This window comes from Prosopis cineraria, unplaced genomic scaffold (genome assembly GCF_029017545.1).
Source record: "Prosopis cineraria cultivar Desert tree isolate PC_DT_omini unplaced genomic scaffold, ASM2901754v1 PC2, whole genome shotgun sequence".
Lineage (NCBI taxonomy): Eukaryota > Viridiplantae > Streptophyta > Magnoliopsida > Fabales > Fabaceae > Prosopis > Prosopis cineraria.
In genome coordinates, this window is record NW_026555333.1 from 31,926,797 (window position 1) to 31,951,056 (window position 24,260).

The 24,260-nt window shown below is 37.5% G+C and overlaps 1 protein-coding gene across 2 annotated transcripts; it reads right to left on the bottom strand.

Annotated features, from left to right (window-relative positions):
• Positions 1-187: 187 nt before the first annotated feature.
• LOC129302256 (WPP domain-interacting protein 1) lies at positions 188-24,260 on the bottom strand. Of its 2 annotated transcripts, none has more exons than XM_054940997.1 (3): positions 24,102-24,260; positions 22,817-23,931; positions 188-1,140 (listed from the first exon to the last, which is right to left on the bottom strand). In XM_054940997.1, exons 2-3 carry the CDS (start codon positions 23,850-23,852, stop codon positions 392-394), a joined length of 1,785 nt encoding a protein of 594 aa, XP_054796972.1. In that variant the 5' UTR covers positions 23,853-23,931; positions 24,102-24,260; the 3' UTR covers positions 188-391. The 2 variants fall into 2 exon arrangements, with proteins under 2 accessions (XP_054796972.1, XP_054796971.1); XM_054940996.1 differs by having other exon boundaries at positions 188-1,164.

A 24,260-nucleotide genomic window follows, 5' to 3' on the forward strand; every position in this document is an offset into this window, starting at 1 on the left:
TTTTTCAATTATATATAACAAATTTACATGGTCAGATCTTACACCCCATTACCGCCACAAAAGAAGAAAAGAATGAAAAACCACCACACTGGAAATCTGTTTAGCTCGCCCAACTTGAGGTTCAGTGAAGTCCCACCCGTAAAAATATCATTTGGTTATAAGTAATCGGTTTCTTAAAGACAAGCAGTGGACAAAATGACAATAAAAAACTGCATAAAAAGCCAAAATTTCAGTTACAGCGGTGAACAAAAGAATTCAAAACAAGACAGCAAATATCCCCCTACCCAAAGAGAAGGGGGCTGGGGGGAGGATGAGTTTGTGAGATGATGAAATTTTAGTTACATTCATAAGCAATTTTAGAATACAGAAACTGGAACATAGTTTTGCAGACTTATGTGGGTACAACAGCCTTTGCATTGGGGGCCAACTGTGACGTGAAAAACCAAAAGGCCAAGATTAACAACAAAAACTGTACCCAAAAGTAAAAAGTCACCTTATATACTCGTTTTTGCATCATAAAAGACTCCAAAACTTCTAAAGTTCCACCATGATGATTTTCCAGTTCTTCTGATTGGTTCTTCAGCACTGAAGCCTTACTCTCTGCCTCCACAAGCTTAGGCAGAAACTGGGCTTGCTTCCTGGACAGTGCTTCCAGTTCTTCCAATTGTTTAAGGTGAAAATCTGCTTCAACCTTCAAATCATGCATCATCTTTGTGATCAACAGGCATTCAACCTCAGATTCAATCTTTTGCCTAAAAAGCTCATCAAGATCAAAATCCGCCTCTCTATATTCTTCTGGTAAATGCACGAGGGTACTTGATTCTATGCTAGGAGGCTTGTCATTTCTCAGGGATGTTTCGAGTTCAGCGATCCTTGAATTCTTCGCAGCAAGTATTCTCTGTGTTTCCTCCAACTTGAGTTCTAAATTATTTACATTTTCGGTCAGGCTCATCATCAACCGATGTTCCAAGAAACTTGAAGCAGTTTGTTTAATTCCTTCGACTTCAGACTGGCCAGAAAACCATGACTCATGGAATTTGGGGTCAACAGAACCAAATTCAGCTGCTGCCGTGGCACATTTAATTGATTCATCACCCGGTGAGAGATGCTCATGTCCAATCTCCCTAAGCTTCTGGACTTCTGCAAGAACGCACAGATTGGTTACTGTGCAATTTTTAGAGAAAATATTGATACTGTCTTCAGAATAAAAGATCAGACATGTTTTTCAATACCTATTCTTCGCAAATATGCTTTCAGAAACAACAAACCAGCAAATTAGAAACAAATTTATAAACAAGTGCTTATATATTATATGGAATCTTTAAAGATTTTTCTGTCCTTAATAAGTTATTAATTATCATTTTCTAATTTATTATCATTTTTTATAAACACATGGAGGATTATTTATTATCATTTTCTAATTTCACCCCTATTCTAAATTTAATTTTATGGTTTATCATATACTGTGCACCATTCTCTTGCCATCTTTAATAGGGGTAAAGTTAGGAGGTTTTTTATTTCAAGACGTGTATTGAGTTAATTATCATTTCTTGGTTCTCGTGAAATAGTTGAAAACCCCTTATAATAAAGACCAAAGGGAGTACATTGAAAATGAAATCCTAAACCCAAAAACTATTTTCAACTTAAAAGTGCAATGTGGTTTATTACTCAAGTCATTTTCTTCAGCCCGTCCAAAGAGGATAGTACAGCAAAAGTACTTAAACAAGCTCTTGCATAGATTCCTCAGTTCACAAGGAGATTGTGTTACAAATGAAAGGTGATTCCATTTTTGCCTCCATTCCATAAGAACGAGTATTCCCCAAGATTTGTACAGAAAACGGCAGAGTGAAAATTCCATTTTGAGCCTCAATTCTAGAGATATAATATCCTTTCCTTGTGGTTTGTCTGTTTATTCTTAGCTATACCTCCTTCCACATCCTCGCCAACAACATAGGACAGCCATTCTTTTTAAGGGGTAAAAATGATGATTCTTCACAACTAGAAATGAATAAATTTGGTTTCATTCTGATGGGACCCGAGCAATCAAATATGAAAATAACAGCAAATAAATCTAGGGAAGAAATCTGAGCAAAAAATGATGTTATATTAATGATCGAAATACCCTCTTAAGGGAGAAGGAAGAGAATTACAAGAGATCGAAACTCACACAATGGAAATACGCTACTGGAAGTGAAAGGAACACTCGCTCACACAAAAATCTCACTGCCAACAGAAAATACTGGAAAATAGAAAACAACATGAAGAAAGAGGCCTTCCTCCATCCCTAACCTGGGATTCAAGAGATCAGGCACCCTCCCTCACAAAACCACTAGCTTCTTTCCCATCCTCCTCCAGCAAGAAACCCGAAAAAACCTGCCTTAGGACCTACACTCCCTCCAACAGCTCAGAAACTTGGGCTCTCAACCATTGGGCCTGTTTCAGTCTCACTGCTCTTACCCGGTCCATCAGATTCCTAATCATCCTTGGTCACAGCTATAGTTCCAGCTATTGAGTGTAACAAGGGAATGGAATGAGAGAACCAAACACTGATCCTGGAAAGGCCTTTCTGTTTTTAATGATAAAGAACTCACTCAAAATCCAGGCAGACGGGAGGAAAGAGCCACTTCAATGAAGGGAGTCTTGTGTCTTATAGCTAGTGCGTGACTCATGGTATTGCATCAAATTCCCAATCTCATACCCATTCTGTGTTTTCTGCCCATTTTGGTCTGAAATCTTAGCCATTATGATTTCACAAAGAATGAGATAGACTTGAAATGTTGGGATGTACATTATATCTCAAGTTTCATTAAGTAATGACACAAAGACACAAGAAAGCATCTCAAAAAGTAGAGTCAGGAAACGGGTGGACTTGAGCCCATATTAAGCCTTGTTTCCCTAAAATTCCCCCATTTCTAAAGCTGGCCTTTATTTAAAAGGCTCAAGGCTAGGCCTATAAACCCGTTTGAGGAGAAAATTAAATTAAAATTTAGTATTTGTATAATAAAAAAAACTAACATTATAACATTATAGACAAATTTAAATATTCTAAAATTTAAAACAAATCAAGAAGTCCAAACTGATCCAAATCCAAAAGAATTCAAGCTAGTGGAGGATCAAAAGCAATGTACACTTTTAGAGATAGTAATTCTACAATTAAACGACATACATCAAGAAATGATCCAGTCTAATTTACAAGAAAGAGTAAGTAATAGAAAAGCAAACAAGAGAACTCATACTATCTCGCCATACAACTTCGAGATCATATAAAACAGAATTAGTAGATCACAAAGCCAAGGTCCAATTGGAAAAATCAAACAAAACCAAAAGTGATCAAATCAAGTCAAATTATCTAAAAGAAATGAGAGAACCTAAGGGAAGGAGGAGCTCTGAGCCCAAATGCTATCATTGAGGTCGGTGATGGCAACAATAGCAAGGTGGTAGCACTTGAAGCGAGACAGTGAGAATCAAAGGTAGGCCGAGATCGAGAAGGCAAGATCAAGACACAATGAAGGGAGATGAGTCCACCAAACACTTGCTGAGTTCGAGTAGATGCGAGGGAGAGGGAGACCAGAAGGAGTGACAATGAGGATAAACCGAGCGCCCTAATGTGCTGTTGCCAAGATTAAGAGGAGCAAGAAGAGGGAGAGGAGAGCAACATGAGGGAGTCCAGCGTGATTGTGAGGGAGAGGGAGTGACAAGTGAGGCGTAACTAGGGTTAGGTTTTTCTTCTTCAAACTCCAAAGCGATGCATTTTGAACAGGGGAGGTTAAAAAAAAAAAAACAAAAGACAATAGAGACAATTGTCAATTTTTCAAGGTTTATTAAGGCTGAGTTCTGAAGCCCAATTTCCCTGAAAATTGTCAATTTTTCAAGCCCAAACCCTTATAAAAATGAGCAATCCTCCAAGCCCGTCTCTTATTCCTAACTCTATCAAAAAGCAAACGACAATAGAGACAAAAATATAAATTATAATATCAAGAAAATCAATAATGTAGCAAAAAGATGTAAACAAAAATAATTGTTCATGAAGCCAATAAAGCTTTTTATGGAGGTATTGTAATTATTGTAAATATTTTTTCCTATTTATTAGAAGTATTAGCCTTTATTAGTCATTATTACTTGTCTTCCATCTTGATGTATGAATACCCATCTGTATCACACTATCCAAGATCAATAATAAACATATTTTTCACCCAAATGTTCCACATGATATCAAAGCCTGGTTCGAGAAGAGGGAGGGATAGTGAAGAAATTTAACTAGGGTTTTATTGTGAGAGGATCAAATCTGTCTTGACTCTTGACTAGGATTCAAGTGTAAGAGGATGAGACCTGCTTTTGACATCTTTGGATCTGACCACCCAAGATCAACCAAACCTAGGAAGGCGACGGTGCATGTGATCTCCACATGCCACCTTCAATTTCGGTTCTAGTGATTCCCTGTCAGTGTAAGGGGGTGCAAGAGTGGCTTTTCCCATTGACGATCAACTCCTCTAGGGTCAACTCCACAATTCCAGCTTGCACCTCCAAAGTTTAAGGCATGGGTACTTCTTTCTTCATTGAAGAAGCTACAAAATTAGTCCTTTGCTACATCTACCTACCATGAGTTGGGGAAGGATTGTAATTTTCCTGTCTCTGCTTTTACAACTTCAATATTGTGCACTTCTTCTATGCAATAAGGTTGCTTCATTTCAGAAGCTTATAAGGAACAATATTATCTTCAGCTTCAAGACAATGATGTTGCAACAATTTAAGACTCAGTTGAGGCATGCTTAGATAGTCTAGAGCTAAGAAACCAGGCATAAAATTGCTAAGTTTAAAGCTATAGCTGTTGCAGAAAACATCTCAAAGTCAATATCTTCAGTATTATTGGCAAAAAAGGGTAATTTTCTTCAACCCCTAAAAACCTCACGAGATAAATATTGTTAACTCTAAGGTTGTCAAATCATATGAACAATTGCCATCAATTACTCTCTACTTATGTTCCATGTGTTGGAAACAAGAAAGTTAAAATTGCAAATGACTCTCTCCTATTGCTGGAAAAGGAAGTATTTGTATTTTAGGGCCCATTACTCTTGAATCTATCTTACATGTGCCAAAACTAGCATGGAACTTGTTTGTTGTCAATTGACAAGGCAATCTAAATGTTGCGATAATTTTGTCCCAACTCATTGTGTTTTTTAGGATCGCTCTATCATCAGGGATGACGATTGGCCATGCTAAAGAGCACAAGGGGCTTTACTTTGAAAATGCTCAAGTAAGTAACAAACAAGCCACAAGTACATGTAATTCTATATCAACCTTTAAAGATACAGATATTCTATCATAGCACAAGAGGATGGGTCATCCTACTTGAAGCACTAAAGGAATCAAAACCAGTGGTATTTCCCGAAGAAACTGATCCAAAGCCACCTTTGCAAATTCCTGAACAGATTTGCGATCAATCTAATCTTAATGTACCCATTGTTCTTAGAAAACTCTCTCATTCTTGAAATTTGCATCAAATTCAAAAGCATATGTCCTACAAAATCCTCTCTTCAAGTTACCAAGCCTTTGTCACCAATCAAGACAAAGTTGATGTTCCTAACAATATATTCAAGAGGCAATGGAAAAACCAACAACAACAACAACAACAAGCCTTTATCCCACTAGGTGGGGTCGGCTACATGGATTGCAAGACGCCATTGTGCTCTATCAGGCAATGGAAAAACCAAAATGGAGAAATGTAGTTGTGGAAGAAATAAGAGCTTTAAAGAATGGAACATGGGAGATTGTTTAAAAGCCTTGTAGCAAGAAGCTTGTAAGCAGCAAGCGGGTCTTTACCCCAAATCATAAGGTTGATGGTACTCTTGACAAGTTAAAAGCATGCTTGGCAGCAAGCAAGTTTGCTCATACACATGGTCTTGACTGCAAAGAAAATTTTACACCAATGGCAAATTGAACACCGTCAGAGTTCTACTATCTATGGCAACCTAGAATGGCCACTTCATCAACTTGACATCAAGAATGCCTTCCTAAATGAAGAACTAAAAATAGAAGTATATGACTTTACCTCTAGGATTTGATAAAGGAAGAAGTGATCAAGCATGCAAATTGTAGAAATGTCTATATGGCTTGAAAGTCTTCCAAGGCATGGTTTGACAAGTTCTCGAAAGTCCTAAAGCTAAAGGGCTACAAGTAGGGAATGTCAAACCATATGATATTTGTTAAGGCTGAGGGAGGTAAGAGGTACATCTTTATTGTGTATGTTGATGACATAATTCTCACATGACACCATTTTAAGGAAATAACAAGAGTAAAGACTTCTATTAGAAAAGAATTCAAGGTCAAGGACCTTAGCAACTTGTTATACTTTCATGGGATGGGGGTTGCAAGGTCAAAGAAAGGTATCTATGTATCTAAGAGGAAGTATGTACTTGATCTTCTAAAAGAAATAGGCATGCTGGGTTGACCTACTAAAACTCTTAATTGTAGTTTTGAAAAAAATAATAATAATAATGAATAAGAAGAATAATAAGAGTTAGAGGAAGAGCATAATTCTAATGATGAGGTTGAAGAAGAAGACAATGAGAAAAAAGGGCAGCCAACAAAGAAAGATATCAAAGACTTGTTAGGAAGTTGATTTATCTCTCCCATACAAGACCAGATATTGCTTTTGCAGCGAGTGTAGCTAGCCAATACATGTTTGAGCCATAGAAGAAGCACATGGAAGCAGCCCACAAGATTTTGATGCATCTAAAAGATACTCCTGATAGAGGATTATTCTTCCAGAAAAAGGAATAAAGAACCATAAAGGCATACACAAATACAGATTGGGGAGAAAATTATCCTGATAGAAGATCAATCTATGGTTATTCTTTTGTATGAGGAAATCTGGTTATCAGGGTATGTTGAAAGCAAAGAGTTGTTTCTATTGAAAGTAGGCTTATGGGTCTTAGGCCCATTAGTCAACCTAACCCCATACTTAACATCATTATCTTTATTTTATTATCCTTTCAACATGTTTTTAGGGATTAGATTTTATTTTTCCTAATATGATATTATTATCATATCTCATGTGTACACCATAAATTAAGGTTCCCTCTGAATAAACAAAAACAATTAATCATTGAAATAAACATGGTATCAGAACCGCAGTTAGCCTATACCTAAACCCCTATCGCCCACGCGACTTAGTCCTGAGAGGCATGCAACTCTATGCATTTTTGTTCCTCATACGCAAGGCGTCTCAACGTGCATCTTTGTTCTCTCAAGTTGCACGAAGCATTGTGTATCTTTGTTCTCTCCAATCGTGCATAGCATCATTGCATAGAGTCTCTATTTACAGTCAAACATCATCTCTGTTCAGGCCTCACGTCTTCGTTCTACACTGCTTAAGTAGTGCGACCCTGTTTGCTCATTTGTTCCAGTCCAACCTGTAACATTCTACCCAAACACAAGAATACGTCTTTTGGGTCTAACACTAAACAGTGCATCTCTCATCTGTTTCTATCGAAGAAGCACTCTATTTCAGTGTTTCAAAGCAAAGATAGTGTCCTTTCTCTGTTTCATCTTCTGTCTTATTGTTACTATGGCTTACAAAGCACCCTTGAATAGTAACCACGAACCTTCAACACAAAAGGGGAATCCACAAATAATTCCTCTGGTCAACGTGGCAGTGACAACGTCCTTTCCTCAGGGAATGGCAGCAATGTGATTTGCTTTCTCATCTACTTCTCACCCATCGATTGAACGGGAATAATTATTTGCAGTGGTCAAGGAGGGTCCCTATGTTCGTACATGGACAAAATAAGGAACATTATTAAACTGGTTCCTTAAAAGCACCGGAAGTTAATGACCCCAAATATGAGACTTGGTGTGTAGAAAACAACATGGTGATGACATGGTTGATTCATTCGATGAACCCAAGGAGAAGTGAAAATTATCTCCTTGCCAACTCAGCCCAAGAAATTTAGGAGCCTGCCTGGCGTACTTACTCTATCAAGGAAAATACACCAGCTATTTATCAAGCAAAGCACACTTTTTGAACCCTTACATAAGGGGAGAAATTAGTCACTTGATATTAACACTACCCATATGCGTCTCTGGCAGCATATTGATCTATATGAGGTGCACCAATGGTCTTGTCAGATTGATGCTCTCTACTACAAGACGGTGGTTGGGCGGGAGCAATGCTATGAATTTCTCCTTGGTCTTAGTGAGTCCTACGAGGATCTTCGAGGAAGAATTATGGGTATGAAACCGCTACCTTCTCTTGAAGACACATTTAACATGATCAAATATGAAGAAAGCTGTAAGAGTCCTAGTATAGCTTCCTTCTACCTCCTCTACTCCTTTCAGTACTAAAGCTTCTGCTATGGTGGCTCGTGGTCATCAAAGAGGGGACCACAAAGGGAAAAAGTCTCTTCGGTGTGATCATTGTAATAAAATTGATCATATCCAAGATACTTGTTGGCAGATTCATGGCAAGCCATCTCATTTAAAGAACGCTGAGGGTGATAACAAAGGGGGAGCAAAAAGGAGATAGCAAAGGGTTCACCGCCTAACCCACGCATGATCATAAACTCAATACTGAGGAAATTGCTATGATGAAATATTTTCTGGAGAAATATTCTTGTGATGAGACAAGTGAGAAACCTACTCCCTCCGTTACCTTGGCCCATGCTAGTAAGACCTTATTAATTGCATTGAGTACTATCTCTCCTTGTAACAACATTTAGGTGGTGGATTTTGAGGCAACCGACCATATTACAGGTTTTCGGGACTTGTTTTCTAAGTTTAGCCCTCATTTTGAGCATACAAGTAGCCAATAACACATGCTCGAGTGATGGGAACTGGCACTGTTGCTATCTCCAACTCTATTGTTCTGAAGAATGTTTTATATGTTCCCAATATCCAATGTAACTTGTTATCTGTCACAAGTATTACCCACCACTTGTCTTATCTTGCCACCTTTGACAAATCTCGTTGTGCTTTTCAGGATTTAACCTCGGAGAGGATGATTGACAATGATAAGGAATGCAATAGGCTTTACTATTTGGAAGGCCAACCTGTCAGTCAACATTGTTCAATTGACCCTATTTCCAATTCTGTTTCTGTTTTTTCTATTATGTCACAAGAAGACATTATGTTATAGCATTCTCGTTTAGGCCATCCCAATTTTGATTATATGAAAGTTTTGTTTCCCAACTCTATGAATAAAATTAAGTTTCATTGTGATACATGCCAATTTACCAAGCAAACTCGCAATCCCTTCCTTGCCCATCCATATATCCCCTCCACACCTATCACCCTCATCCATAGTGATGTGTGGAGTCCTTCACAAATCGAAACTCACGCAAAGGCTAGGTGGTTTGTTTCATTTATTGATGACTATACATGGTTAACATGGATTTTTTTGATGAAAGATAAATCTGAAGTTTGCACTATTTTCAAAAATTTTCATGCTTTTGTGCAAACTCAGTTTCAAATTTCTATAAAAGTTCTTCATAGTGACAACGGAACTGAGTACCTCAATTCTACTCTTCGAACCTTCCTTACTGAGCATGGCATTCACCACCAAACTTCCTGTGCGCATTCCCCTCAACAAAATAGAGTGGCTAAGAGAAAAAACAGACACCTCCTTGAAGTTGCTAGGGCTCTCTTACTGGGTGATAATGTTCGGCACAAATTTTGGGGAGATGCAGTCCTTACAGCTGCTTACCTTATTAACTACATGCCCTCTAAGGTTCTCAACTTCCAAACACCTCTTGACTTATTCTTGACATCCTATCCTCACATTTAATTAACTCTCTTCCCAAAAGGTCTTTGGGTGCACTGCTTCCGTTCTTCATGATGCAAGCAACATATTTGACTCTCGATCCATCAAATGCAATTTTTTAGGGTATTCATCTACCAAAAAGGGGTATAAGTGCTATTCTCCTGAAACTCGCAAGTTCTCTGTCACTACTAATGTCACTTTTGTTGAATCTCTTCCTTTTTCCTCGAAATTATCCGTTCAAGGGGAGAATGATGGTAAATGGCTAATTTGTGCGACCAATAATGGTCATCTCAAAAATAACCAGATTGGCAACCTTAATGTGGGTCCTTACACATCACTAGACCCGTTCTCCATTGACTCTAGTTCTATACCCATCTCTGAACCACCCATTCCTAATCTTGAACTACCTATCCCTGAATCTGCAATTCAACCTACCCATATTGAGCCCAATTCCGCGCCATACTTAGATGAGTCAAGGATAGTTCAATTTGAATAGCACATAAATAATGAAAACCCCATTGATGTTCCAAGGCAAAGTCATGATTCTCAATCTGAGGGTAATCCTGAAGACCTTCTGTGGCCTCTTGCTCTTAGAAAAGGCAAGAGAAGTTGTACTAAACAACCCATCAGCAGGTATGTTTCTTATAACAAACTCAATACTCAATTTACAAACTTTGTTGCTGCTGTGGATAGTGAAGATATACCTAAGACTTTTGAGGAAGCTATTGTTGATCCTAAATGGAAGGCGGCTATTGATGAAGAGCTAAAGGCTCTCAATAAAAATCAAACCTGGAAGATTATGGAATTACCAAAGGGAAAGTCAGTTGTAGGGAGTAAATGGGTTCTTACAAAAAAGTTTAATCCTAATGGTAGCCTCAATAAATACAAGGTTCGATTAGTTGCCAAAAGCTTTACCTAAACCTATGGCATTAACTACCAAGAAACTTTTGCACCAGTGGTGAAATTCAACACCATAAATATTCTACTTTCTCTTACTGCTAATTTACACTGGCCATTATTCCAACTAGATGTGAAGAATGCTCTCTTAAATGGGGACGAGAAAGAGGAAGTGTACATGAAGATTCCATTAGGACTAAGGTCCAGATAATACAGGTAAATTATGTAACTTGCACAAGTCACTATATGGCTTAAAGCAATCACCCAAGGCTTGGTTTGAAAGATTTACTTGTGCTGTAAAGGGATTTGGATATGTTCAATGTTAGACTAATCATACACTATTTGTAAGACAATTTGGTTAGAAAATAACTGTCTTAGTTGTGTATGTGGATGATATAGTATTAACAGGGAATGATGTAGAAGAGATCTTGAAGCTGAAACAGCGACTGGCTAAAGAATTTGAGATTAAAGACCTCAAAAATCTAAGATATTTCTTAGGTTTGGAGATTGCCCACTCATCAAAGGAAACTGGAATGTTGGGAGCTAGACCTACAAATACTCCAATGGAATTGAATTGCAATCTAGAAGTGAAACCTGATGGGAAGGCAGTAAATAAAGAAAGATATCAGAAACTGGTGGGAAAACTCATATACTTATCTCATACAAGGCTTGATATATCCTTTGCAGTAGGGGTTGTAAGCCAGTTTGCAAGCAATCCTCAACAGGAGCATTTGGAAGCCACATATAGAATCCTCATATATCAAAGGCTACACCTCAAAAAGGTTTATTCTTCTCAAAGGGGGATAAGAAGTCTGTAGAAATCTACACAGATGGCAATAAGAGAACTCTGGGATCAGAAAGTGTAACAGATGTAGAAATCTATACCAATGCAGACTGAGCAGGAGCTATTCATGACAGATGCTCTACCATAAGATATTGCACCTTTGTGTGGGGTAATCTAGTAACATGGAGAAGCAAGAAACAACCAGTTGTATCTAGAAGTTCTGCAGAAGCTGAATACATGGCTCCAGCTCTTGGAATTCGTGAAGGTATATGGGTCGTACAACTATTTAAGAAACTTGGTGTTGAAATGAAAGCTCCTATAAGAATGTGATGTGATAGTATGGCAGCTCTCAAGATTGCAAACAATTCTATTCAACATAATCGTACTAAACATGTTGAGATTGAGAGACATTTCATCAAAGAAAAGATTGAAGCTAAAATCATAAATCTGGCATATATTCCCTCAAGAAACCAAGTTGCAGATATGATGACCAAGCCTCTAATTAGAGCCAAGTTTGCCAAGATCATAAGCAAGCTAGGAATGATCAACATCTATTCGCCAAATTGAGGAGGAGTGTTGAAAGTGGGCTTATGGGTCCTAGGCCCATTAGTCAACTTAACCCTAGATTTAATATCATTATCTTTATTGTTATCATCCTTTCAGCATGTTTTTAGGGGATAGATTTTATTTTTCCTGATACGATATTATTATCATATCTCATGTGTACGCTATAAATTAAGGTTCCCTCTGAATAAACAAAACAATTGATCACAAAAATAAACAGTTTCTAAGAGTAGTGTCAACTTGAATTAAGAGCATTGGCTTAAAGGAACAATGGAAGAGTTCTAGCTTAAACAAGTCTTGGAAGAGATATATGTCAAAGTGGACTTACCACTAAAACTCTATTGTGACAATAAGGCAACTATAAGCATGACCTTGAATCTTGTTCAACCTGAGAAATCCAAACACGTGGAGGGATAGGCATTTTGTCAAGGCAAAAGTGGAAAAAGGAATTTTATGTTTAATTTATTTGCCTACCAAGCTTCAAGCTATAGATGTATTGACTAAGGGGTTACTTAAGCCTCCATTTGCGAGTTGCATGGGCAATTTAGACGTGATTAGCATCTATGATCCAAGTTGAGGGGAAGTGTAGAGACATTGTAATCATTGTAAATATCTTTTCCTGTTTATTAGGTGTTGAAGAGGCACTGATTACTATTACTTTATTAGTATTTTATTAGTTTATGTTTTATTACTAGTACTACTTTTGTTGTCATTATCAATAATTCCCTAGGTGAGTTTTAGATATGATATCTTCTATTAATAAATTATATCTTAGAAGATAAATCTACAATGATAATAATAATAATTAGTCAAAGATATTATATCTAGGATCGTAGGTTTAAGGTTTGTTGTAGCCTACATTAATCCCATTTGTATACACAAATTGCATCGCATGAATAAAATAACAGAGGCACACCACACCTCTATTTCTACATGATATCAAAGCATCGATCAAAGTTATGATTAGCCTAGCACTTACGACACTCTCAACACTATGGGGGAACATGAGAAGCACAAAGACAGAGAGCAACATGAAGGTCCAATGCCTGGCAGTCCTGGTTTCTCCTTGTCATTTCCCTCTATGACAAAAAATTAGCTGCTTTCTATCACAACACACCACTTCAATGGCAACAACTATCTACAATGGTCTCAAGGAGTACTCATGTATGTTGTTGGCAAAGGAAAAGAGGATTATCTCACGAAAGAAGCCATTAAACCACCTACACGAGACCCTAAACACAAGGTATGGAATGCTGAAACTAACATGGTGAAGTCCTGGCTCATTAATTCCATGACTCCAAAGATTGGCCAAACATTTCTGCTCTTCCACACTGCTAAAGGCATCAAGGAGGTAGTTTGTAAATGTGACTCTACCCATGAGAATTCTACCACTACTTTCCAAATTAAAGGAGTCATCCGCAAGTTATGGCAAAGTGGACATGACTTGGTATTATAAAACTCTTGTTATGCATTGGCAGCAACTTGGTGCTTATGACAATCACTAGTGGCATAGTAGTGAAGATATTGAAACTTACAGAAAGATTGTTGAAAAAGATCACATGTATACTCTCCTACTTGGTGTGGATTTCAACTATGATGTAAAGGGAAGGATCATGCCTACTGGCCTTCTCCCTTTGTTAGACAAAGTTTTTTCAGAACTGAAATGGGAGGAAAGCATAAAGTAATTGGTTTCCAAGCACGCTCACCCATCTCAAAATTTGTCTAAAGCCTTTGCCGTGGTGTCTAACGAACATAATACTAATTCGAGTGTTGAAATGGTGATAAACCAACTTGTGAATATTGCAAGAATCATGTTAAGGATAAGTGCTTGAAGTTGCATGGTAAACCTACTGATTTGGAATCCATACATTGAGGACTGAGAGGTTTCGCTGTTAGAACTAAAGGTGAAGAACAAAATGGTGACGGCAATTTATCTAATAGTGAGCTATTGAACATTCTTCAACAGATGTTTAACTTAGACTATAGAGCATGATGATGGCCCAACTATTGGCTCTTGTGGCACAGCTAGACAAGATAACAACAATCTTGTTACTCGGATAGTTGACTCAGGAGCCACTCACCATATAACAAGTAATATTTCCTTGCTATTTGACTTCTCTTATTGTTCCTCACATTCTTTTGTAACTATTGTTGATGGTGAAAGGGCAACCATAGTAGGTGTTGGCAAGGGCATGCTTAATGATGATTTGATTCTTCATAATGTCCACTTTGTTCTTAGTCTTGATTGTAACCTGATTTTTGTGAGAACCATCACTAAAGCCTAGTGTACCACTAACTTTGATGCCTATGGATGTTTGTTTCAGAATTCAGAGACAAGGAACATGATTGGCAATGCTAAAGAGTGCAGTGGTCTCTACTGGTTTAATGTTCCCAGAAGTTTCGTTGCTGTTTCTTCAATTCCCAATAATGATGCTGTTTTATGGCACTTTAGGCTAAGACATTCTAGTTTTTCTTATATGAAAAAGTTGTATCCCTACTTGAGCAATAAAATTTCTGATTATTTTCACTGTGGTGTTTGCCAATATTCAAAGCATACCAAATTGTTATACCCACCACATTCTTACAAACCTTTTCTTGTCCTTTTAACTTAACCCATAATGATGTCTGAGGACCATCTAGAGTCAAAAATTTAAATGGTGCTAGGTGGTTAGTTACTTTCATTGATGATCATACCAAAATCACTTGGGTTTATTTGCTTAAATAAAAATCTGAGCCTGACGTATGCTCCATCTTTCAAACCTTTTATGCCCCCATAAAAAATCAATATGACACAAGCATCAAAATCTTTTGAAGTGACAATGGGAAGGAATTTGTCAATTCTACAATGAATTTTTTCCTATCCCAACATGGCGTTGTGCAACCAAACTCTTGTGTCAATACTAACAAAATGGGGTGGCTGAGAGGAAAAATAGACATCTTTTACAAGTTGCCTAATCCCTATTATTTTCCCACAACATTCTCATTCGCAATTAGGAGGAGGCTGCACTAACAGCCACATATCTAATCAACAAAATGCCCTCTCGTATTCTAAATTTTTCCACTTCACTTCAACAACTCCTTGCTATCTACCCAACTACAAAAACCATAAGTTCTCTACCACTCAAAGGATTTAGTTGCACTGTCTTCATTCACAATAAGTCATCCAGTAAACTGGAATATCAGTCTCATAAATGCATTTTTGTAGGTTATTCCAGTTTCCAAAAGGGGTATAAACGTTACTGCCTTTATACCAGAAAATTCTATATCTTCCTCAATGTTCCCTTTCATGAACATGTCCCATTTTATTCCAAGCCACCCATTCAGGGGGAGAATTCACGTCATGAATGGATGCCCCCTCCCCAAAAACAGATCAAAGATCCACCTAAGATGTCAACTATACCTGAAATTACACCTGAACAGCTAATTCCAGAACTGGAACAGCCAATTCCAGCACCTGAACAACCAATTCCAAAACCTGAACCCACTAAAACAGAACCTGGACCAAACCCACCAAGTGAACCAGAGCCAAAAACACTTGCACACAAAGTTATTCCTTCTGAAACTGAGCCCAATTCTCAAGCCAAATCTCACCAAAGTGCCATACATCAACAGAAACTTCATACCTACAACAGGAAAAGAAAGGCCAAACAAGGAAAAGGAACAAATCAAGAAAGGGAACTACAAACCAGTGGAAACACTCACTTGAGGCAAAGTCAATCTGATTCTCCTAATCCAGCTACTAAACTTGAGAAGGAAGATGATGAGTTACCCATAGCTCTTAGAAAGGGAGTGAGGAGATGAACGGTACATCATCCTATACAAAATTTTGTTGCTTATGACAATCTATCTCCAAAACTACAGGCTTTTGTACATATTGCCACTTGAAAAAATCTCACCAAATATACATGAAGCTTGCAAGAAAGCTGAATGGAGGAAGGCAGTGAAGGACGAATTGGAGGCACTTGAAAAAATGGCACTTGAGATTTTTTTTTTTTATCTCCCTCTAGGTAAAACAATTGTGGGATGTAAATAGGTGTTTACAAAGTATAATCTTGATGGAGGTGTTAATCGTCATAAAGCCAAATTGGTAGCTTAAGGGTTTATGCAAATCTATGGAATTGACTATCAGGAGACGTTTGCTGCAATTGCAAAACTCAATATTGTAAAGTTTCTCATGTCCCTTGCAGCTAATCTAGATTGGCCATTGCATCAACTAGATATAAGGAATGCCTTCCTGAATGGAGATCTCAAAGAAGTTTACATGAAAGTTGCTCCTAGCTTAAACAAAATTGATAGACCCCACGGCACTTATGACATAGCATTGATGGCAAGGAAGCTTGGATGGCATGCAAGCTCAAGAAGAAACCCTAGGTGCGAAGGAAGAAGCTCAAGGAGTCCAACCATTCAAGTCCAACATGCTAAAAAATCTACTACCACATATTAGAAGTCCAATGACAAGAGCCCGAACCAAAGCCATGAAGCAAACTTTATTCTATCTTGTGCAAAAGGTCCAAGAGCTATAGCTCACTTGGACCACATCCCTCAAGCCCAGAGAAGACCCCTGAGGCATGTTCAATGTTCTAAAGATCCAAGTACAAATGTTCAAAACCCTAGCACTAATGGCTTGATCTCCTAGCATCATGAAAATCAACATTCAATTAGATTTGAAGCATAAAGAGACATGATTCTCCTTTGATTTTAAAGATCCATTGATTGCTCCAATTTGATTAATATTTGGTTTTTCTATTTTTACAAGATTTGATTTGATTCCTTTTCTTTAGGATCAACATATTAATTTATTATTTTTTTTTAAGTATTAGTTTCCTATTTTGGTGTCTAGTCAAGATTAGGTTTAATTATATTATTTCCAATAATGTAATCCCATGATTTTAGGATGCATAATCCCTAAATTATGTGGTCAAAATTTTATTATTATTTTTATAATATTTTTCATCCAACCAGGGTTAGAATTAGGGTTTTTGAGTCCTCTTGAGTTGCCTATATATAGCCGTTCATTTTTATGTCATAACCTAAGTTTTTTTTTAATAATAAGAATATTTCTTGTTTCTAGAGTTTATAACTCTTATGAGCTTAATGCTTGTAGTGGCATCCGTGTTAAATGCAGAAGTGATCAAGAACTTGATCGACTCTTGTGGTGTCTTCATAGGTTAAGATTGCCAAAGGCAGGCGCTTTACAAGATCTTATTGATCTCTATTTTGTTTTTGTCTTCATTGCATTTCCATCTTCTTTTTCTTCCATATTTCATTTATTTTCTTTGTTTTCTTGTGTTTATTTGTGTTTCAGGATTCCTTTCCTAACTAGCACGGCCCCTATCAAAAATAGCAGAAAGAAATAAAGTTTGCCGATTGAAGAAGTCTTTGCATGGGCTTAAATAGTCTCCTAGGGCACAATTTGAGAAATTCACAAATGCTGTCAAGGGTCAAGGCTTTGTACAATGTCAAACAGATCACATATTGTTCATCAAAGGTAGAGGCTGCACTTTTAATTGTGTATGTAGATAATATTATTGTTATAGATGATTGGGACGCAAAAATTCATAGACTTGAGCAAGTTAGCAAGAGAATTCAATGTAAAAAATTGGGGAGAGATGAGATATTTTTTGGGCATGTAGGTTGCTCGAAGCCAAGAAGGAATCTCAGTATCACAACAAAAATACACACTAGATCTTTTAAGGGAAACAAAAACGTTAGGCTGACCTGCAGGAGCTCCTATTGAGGAAAATTACAAGTAAAAAATACAACCAAATGAGGATGAAGATGAAACTCCTCCCCTACCAATTGACTTAGGAAGATACAAGAGAATTGTGGGAAAATCGCTTTATTTGTCACATACTCGACCAGATATCTTCTTTCTGTGAATGTAGCTAGCCAATTTATGAATGATCTAAATGAAGCACATATGAATTTAGTGTTCAAAACTCTCCATTGTCTAAACATCACTCTAATTATGGATAGGGGATTGTTCTTCAAGAGTGGAGAAAGTAAAAGCATGGAAATCTTTACTGATGCTAATTATGAAGGTTCAATAACAAATAATAGATCTACTATCGATTATGCTACATATGCATGGGGGAACTTAGTCTGGAGAAGACACATCAGTTTGTATCTAAAATTGGGAATAAGGGTCAGGCTTGGAGGGCCACCCATTAAAGCCCACTTTTACAAGGGCTTGGGCTTGAAAATTTGACAATTTTTAACAAAAACAGGCTTTGGAACTCGACCCTAATAAGCCTTGAAAAATAAAGGCTCAAGCTTAGGCGAACCTCCAAGCCCAGTTTCCTCTTCTTCTTTTTTTTTTTAACCTCCCTTATCCAAAATGCATCGCTTTGGAGTTCAAAGAAGAAAAACCCTAACCCCGACGGCACCCCACTCGTCACTCCCTCTCCCTCAAAGCCATGCTCGACTCCCTCACGATGCTTTCCTATCCCTATCCTTACACCTCTCAATTCTAGTAATAGCAAGTCACGACGCTCGATTTCTCCTGACTATCACTCTTCTTAGTCTCCCTTTCCCTCGCATCTACTTGATCTCGACAACTGTTTGGTGGACTCGTCTCTCCTCATTATGTCTCGATCTCAGCCAGCCTCTGATTCTTGCCTTCTCACTTCAGGTGCCACCACCTTGCTACTATCGCCATTGTCGACCTCAATGGTAGCATTTGGACTCAGAGCCCTCCTTCCCTTGGGTTCTCTCTGTTTTCTTTCAGATAATCTGACTAGATCTGATTGCTTTTGGTTCTGTTTGATTTTACTAATTGGACCTTTGCTTCTTGATCTACTGATTGTGTTTTATATGATCTTGAAGTTGTATGTGGAGATAGCATAAGTTCTCTTGTTTGCTTTTCTATCACTTACTCTTTCTTGTAAATTGGACAAGATGTTTCTGGATGTAGGTTGTTTACTTGTAGAATTTCTCTAAAAGGATACTTTGCTTTTGACCCTCCACTAGCTTGAATTCTTGTGAATTCTTTTGGATTTGGATAAGTTTGGACTTCTTGATTTGTTTTAAATTTCAGAATATTTAAATTAGTTTATAATGTTATAATATTAAATTTTTTTATCATAAAAATACTAAATTTTATTAATTTTTCCCTTAATCGGGCTTACACGCCTAGCCCTAAGCCTTTTACATAAGGGCCAAGGTTTAGAAATAGAGGAATTTTAAGTAAACTAGACTTAAGAGCTTGAGCCCATATGGGCCAAGCCCGCCCATTTCTCAACTCTAGTTGTATCTAGGAGTAGTGCAGACTGCAGAGTCAAGCAAAAGGTTATTAAGGTCACTTAAGAACTCAAGCAAAAGGTGACCTTACCTGTGAAGATGTTCTGTGTAACACATCAGCCATAAAGATGATGAAGAACCCAATCCAACATGACAGAACAACACATGTAGAAATTGATCAACACTTTATCAAAGAGAAAATGGATTCAAAAGTATTTGAAGTATCTCACATTAACTCAAGTTCTCAGGTGGCTGACTTACTAAAGCATTTGATAGACCCATATTTGAAGAACTCACATCCAAGCTGGGGATGATTAACATCTACTTCCCAGCTTGAGGGGGAGTGTTAAAGAGGCACTAATTACTCTTACTTTGTTAGTATTTTATTAGTTTCTGTTTTGTTGCTGTCGTCGCCATCATTGTTGTTTTATCAATAACTCCTTAGGTTAGTTTTAGATATGATATCTTTTGTTAATATATTATTATATCTTAGAAGATAAATCTAAAATAGTAATAATTAGTCAAAGATATTTATCTAGGATCATAGGTTTTGGGTCTGCCGTAGCCTATATTAATCTCAATTGTATACCCAAATTGCATCGCATGAATAAAATAAGGCACACTACAACTCCGCTAGGAGTTATTAGTCTTTACTACTGTTTACCACCTTGTCTTCCATCTTGATGTATAAATGCTCATTTGTGTCACACTGTTCAGCATCAATGAGAAACATATTTTTCTCCCAAATGTTGCACATTTTAACAAGGCTTGAGAAAGGGAAATACAGAAAGGCTGTTGAGCTTCAGATAGGGAACTTTGAAAGGCAGAATAAACAGACCACAAGGTAAGTTCATGAAAGGCTAAAGATCATTGTAATCATGTTATAGCTAGCAGGCAACTTGCAGGGGGGGAAATCAGAAATATAACACAAGTTATCCAATGAGATTTTGTTGATCTCTTACACTGGAATTTGGATTAAAGTCATCAAGATATCATATGCAAATGGCCAGAACTATTTATTCATCTTGTTAAAGAGTTATTGGATCCTTACAAACCATTACAAATGGCTCCAAAATAACTCCAGAGTATCCTTAACAAGCAAACAACCTGCCTTCTAGAAAATGCACATAACGGCCAACGTGCAAACTACAGTGTCAAACCATTAGTAGATTGGGTATGGTATATCTGAAAATACCTTTCCGATGGCTGCTTTTCCATATATATACCAAGGTACTGAAAACCGAACCAGTCATTGAACCAATCAAGCCAATGGGTTACGGGTTAGTAGTTCAACCCGAAGAGCAAACTAATCATGATTAAAATAATACAATTTAAATAAAAAGACATCAATCATGAAAATATTCAACCAAATCCAAGATTAATCTCTAATACAATATACAAATACAACAATAATTATAGAATTATAACCACCCAAAAGTCTATTAATAATAAAATACAACTTTCTAAATATTCATTCTTACAATTACAATTTACAGCCCTTCAATCATTGAAAAGTCTAAAACTAATCATCACTAACACTAAAATCATCAACAATGACAGTCATAATTCATAAATGCTAAGCAACAATAAGACAAATGAACAACAACAAATAATGGAAGATTAAAACAATTAAGGTACAATTAACTTAAAAGAATATTGAATCTTTTAAATTCAAACTTACAATTAAGGTCCTCTATTTGAAGTTCAAACTACAAACAATGAAATCCAGTTTAATTGCCTTGCCCTCCATTGTTTTGCTTTTTAATTTTCAAGCTGAATTTTTTACTTTTTATTTAGTTTTTACAATTGCAAAAAAAAAAACATACAAAATTAAAAAAGTGACCCGGCTGACCTAGTAACCTAGTTAGCCAAGTTATGCTGAGTTGACCCCCGGGTCACACCAGGTCAGTGGCTGGTCGGTTTATATGGAAACCCAAATCAAAAAAGAGACCAAGTCACCAATTCATGGGCTAAACCAACCGGTCCGGTCCGGATTGCCATACAATGATATATCCTATTCACCTAATGGATCATGGATAACAGTTTCTAATTCGATATGACTGGATTAATAAAAAAATTCCAAGAATGGCCAGACTAGACCATCAAACTTTACAAACCAAAAATCAGAAAGCAATAAATTAATCACCTCTTAATCAAATATTAAGAGCTCACATTATCAATATTTTCCAACACTAGAAGGAAAGGGAGGAACTCTAGATAAGAAAATGTCATTTTCCTTTGACAAGCCAGACAGGTGATCTTCAAACTGTAGAAATATAAAAACCAAGACCTTATTAATTGCAAAATCTACTGGCTGTGAACATACCCACATTAAAATATTCCTTATCAACACCACTTCCTCCTCCTGCATAAAATCCTCTGAAAACACCATCTTCTATCTGAGCACTTCACGTATCAACAGCAAATTCATTTCAATGATTATCTATACTTCTAGATTTGAAATGCAGATTGCTCGAGGTTGATGAGGACTAGTGTGGGAAACTTAAGTCCCATGCTGAATAATATCAGATGCTGTTTAAGTGGGTTTGTTCCCTCTATCTTAACAACAAGCCTTTGTTGGAGGATTCCTCATCCCACTTTGGAACCCACCAAATGGTATCAAAGTTAATCGTTAGTGGACTTGGAAAGGGCTGCCTATGGGAGGTTTTGACTAGTAAAACATTCTAACCGTTAAGAAAAGTGAGGAAAGTGTCACTGAGTGAAGTGTCATAGAGCATAGTGACCAAGAGTCCAAGACATTGTCTCTTTAAGGGGGAGCCAATCGATAGAGATTATGGAAGTATGAGATGCCTAACACTATGTTTAGTACGGGGTTTTTGGAGGGGAGGGGAGGGGCTCGCCTCCTTTCATCTGACTGGCAATTTTGTAAGGAGCCTCTTGTTCGGATGAGACAATCTTTAAACAGGGAAGCCACTCTCCACCCCTCCTTTTCCCTTCCCAGCCAACTCACCAAAATAGGGTTTTTTCAAAAGGGAGATGAGAAATAACATTTTATTTATTACAAAATTAGCCTCAGCAAAATAATATGATTCCTCTCTTGTCATTCAGGTTTTATCACGGTCTAACATGCTCCGTTTGTCGTTAACACTGCCTCTCTTCCCTCCCCTCCCCCCTTTCTATCTCTCCCCTCACCTAATGTTTAAATATTACAACATATTCACAAATCGTTATAATCATCCCTTGGCTTAAGCCTCTTGTGTGGCATCATCACAAGTGAATTGCCATTGCGTAAGTCCTCAACCATCATTGCAACATCTTGAGTACCAGTTCAATTCTGGAATAAAAGATTCCATGAACTCATTTGCACTAACAGTCAATCCAAGTTAATAATTGAAACTGTAAAACAACTTTGGTGAAGCAGACTCTCTCTCTCTCTGTTTTTTTTTTTTTTTGGTGTACAATATAAACTGCAGAAACAGTTCAAGAATTTTGAAAATATAGAAAGCCTTAAAGAATAACAGCTTAACCGACTAACGAACAAGATTTTATACTACAGACATCTATCTACAGAGAATACACAGGCGGAAGCATAAGAGAAATGAGGATGGACAAACCTTCTGCAAGCGCCTCCTGTACAGACTGGAGACTAAGAATGGATTCAACTAGAGGATCCCCCACCATTGAAGGCTGTTTGCTATCGCTTTTCTCTTCCTTCAAATCCCAAGAAAATTTCGTGGCCAAATTCCCCTGAAAAAGCCCTTCATCTTCTACCACGTTTTCTTTGCAATATCCAACGTGAACTTCATCAGGAAAATGTTCATTAGTGTGAGCATCACCGCTGTTACCTTCGTGATAAATAACTGACTCTTCCCAGTGTTTTCCATTACTAGTCACTGTAAAAGCATTTCGATTAACGTTGGAACTTCTTGAATCAGAATCCGTACTGGAGTGAGAATTTTGCTTCCTCGCTTTTACTCTTTCACCTCGATGTTTTTTACTGCTTTCAATCTGTCCTTTTCCATGTTGAACCTTTTGAGTTGAATTCGCAAAAACATTTGAACCGATGTTCCTACTCTGGCTATTTTCCTTCGCATATCTGTGTGGCGCGCTAGCTGCCGTTGATGATTTGCTACTCCGATCTTCACTATTTTCAGAATCCGTCCCAACTGCAAAAGCAGATCCAACCGCATATTTGGAATCTGAACTAGAGCCACGCACTGCTAAGCCGTAAGTAAACCCAACATTTTTTAACACATTTGAGGATCCAATAGAACCCTCACTATTCTGTTGAATATCATGTGGAAAAGGCTGGGCTTTAGTTGAATTGGCAACGCCAGACAAACCTCGCTTCAACAATTTGCTCGAATCTAGATATGTATTTTGGTCCTTAACAACATCCCTCTTAATTCTCCTCCATTTCTTCAATCCATAGCCTTTAGTTGTCGGATGTGAACTCTCGGAAAGATTTGTTCCGCTCAGACGCTGAGGCTCTTCACCATCTAATCCAGCAAGTTTTCCTTTTTGGTCTGTTGAATCTCCATCAGGACAAGAGAGATTACTCTCAGCCCCATTTTCACCATCATGAGGCGATTTGTTCTGCCCGACTTCATTTTCCTCCGCAGAGATTGAGCATTCACTTTCCAAATCCATAGCAATAATCAATGACCCCCGCCAAAATTGTCGGATCAATGGAAGAAATTCAAGTTCATAAGCAATCCAGATGAATAATCTGGGAACACATGAAATGAATGATAGTTTCAGAAAGCGATGAATCAATTATGCATACATCCATTGATTAACTTCGAAAAAATGCACAAGATGGGATAGAAATTAAGCGGGAATGAGTGAAGGACAGGGTAAAGAATCTATGATACCAGCACATGCCACTTGCGTAATTACCTTCACAATAAATGGATGAAGCACTCCAAACGAAGGGCATGGAAACCCTAAACTTCATCAGTTTCAACGCAGAATACTATCGGACATTGTCAAACTCTCGATGCTTCGCATGTCAGCCCAAAATACGTTGCATAATCTTTTGACATTATACCGAAATTT

Bases quoted from the DNA above. Each gene is read 5' to 3' on its own strand.
- LOC129302256 (XM_054940996.1), bottom strand. From the start codon at position 23,852: ATGGATTTGGAAAGTGAATGCTCAATCTCTGCGGAGGAAAATGAAGTC. The intron at 1,165-22,816 runs GTTTGTCCATCC...AAAATTGCACAG, and splicing joins ACAGGAGGCGCTTGCAGAAG to TAACCAATCTGTGCGTTCTT.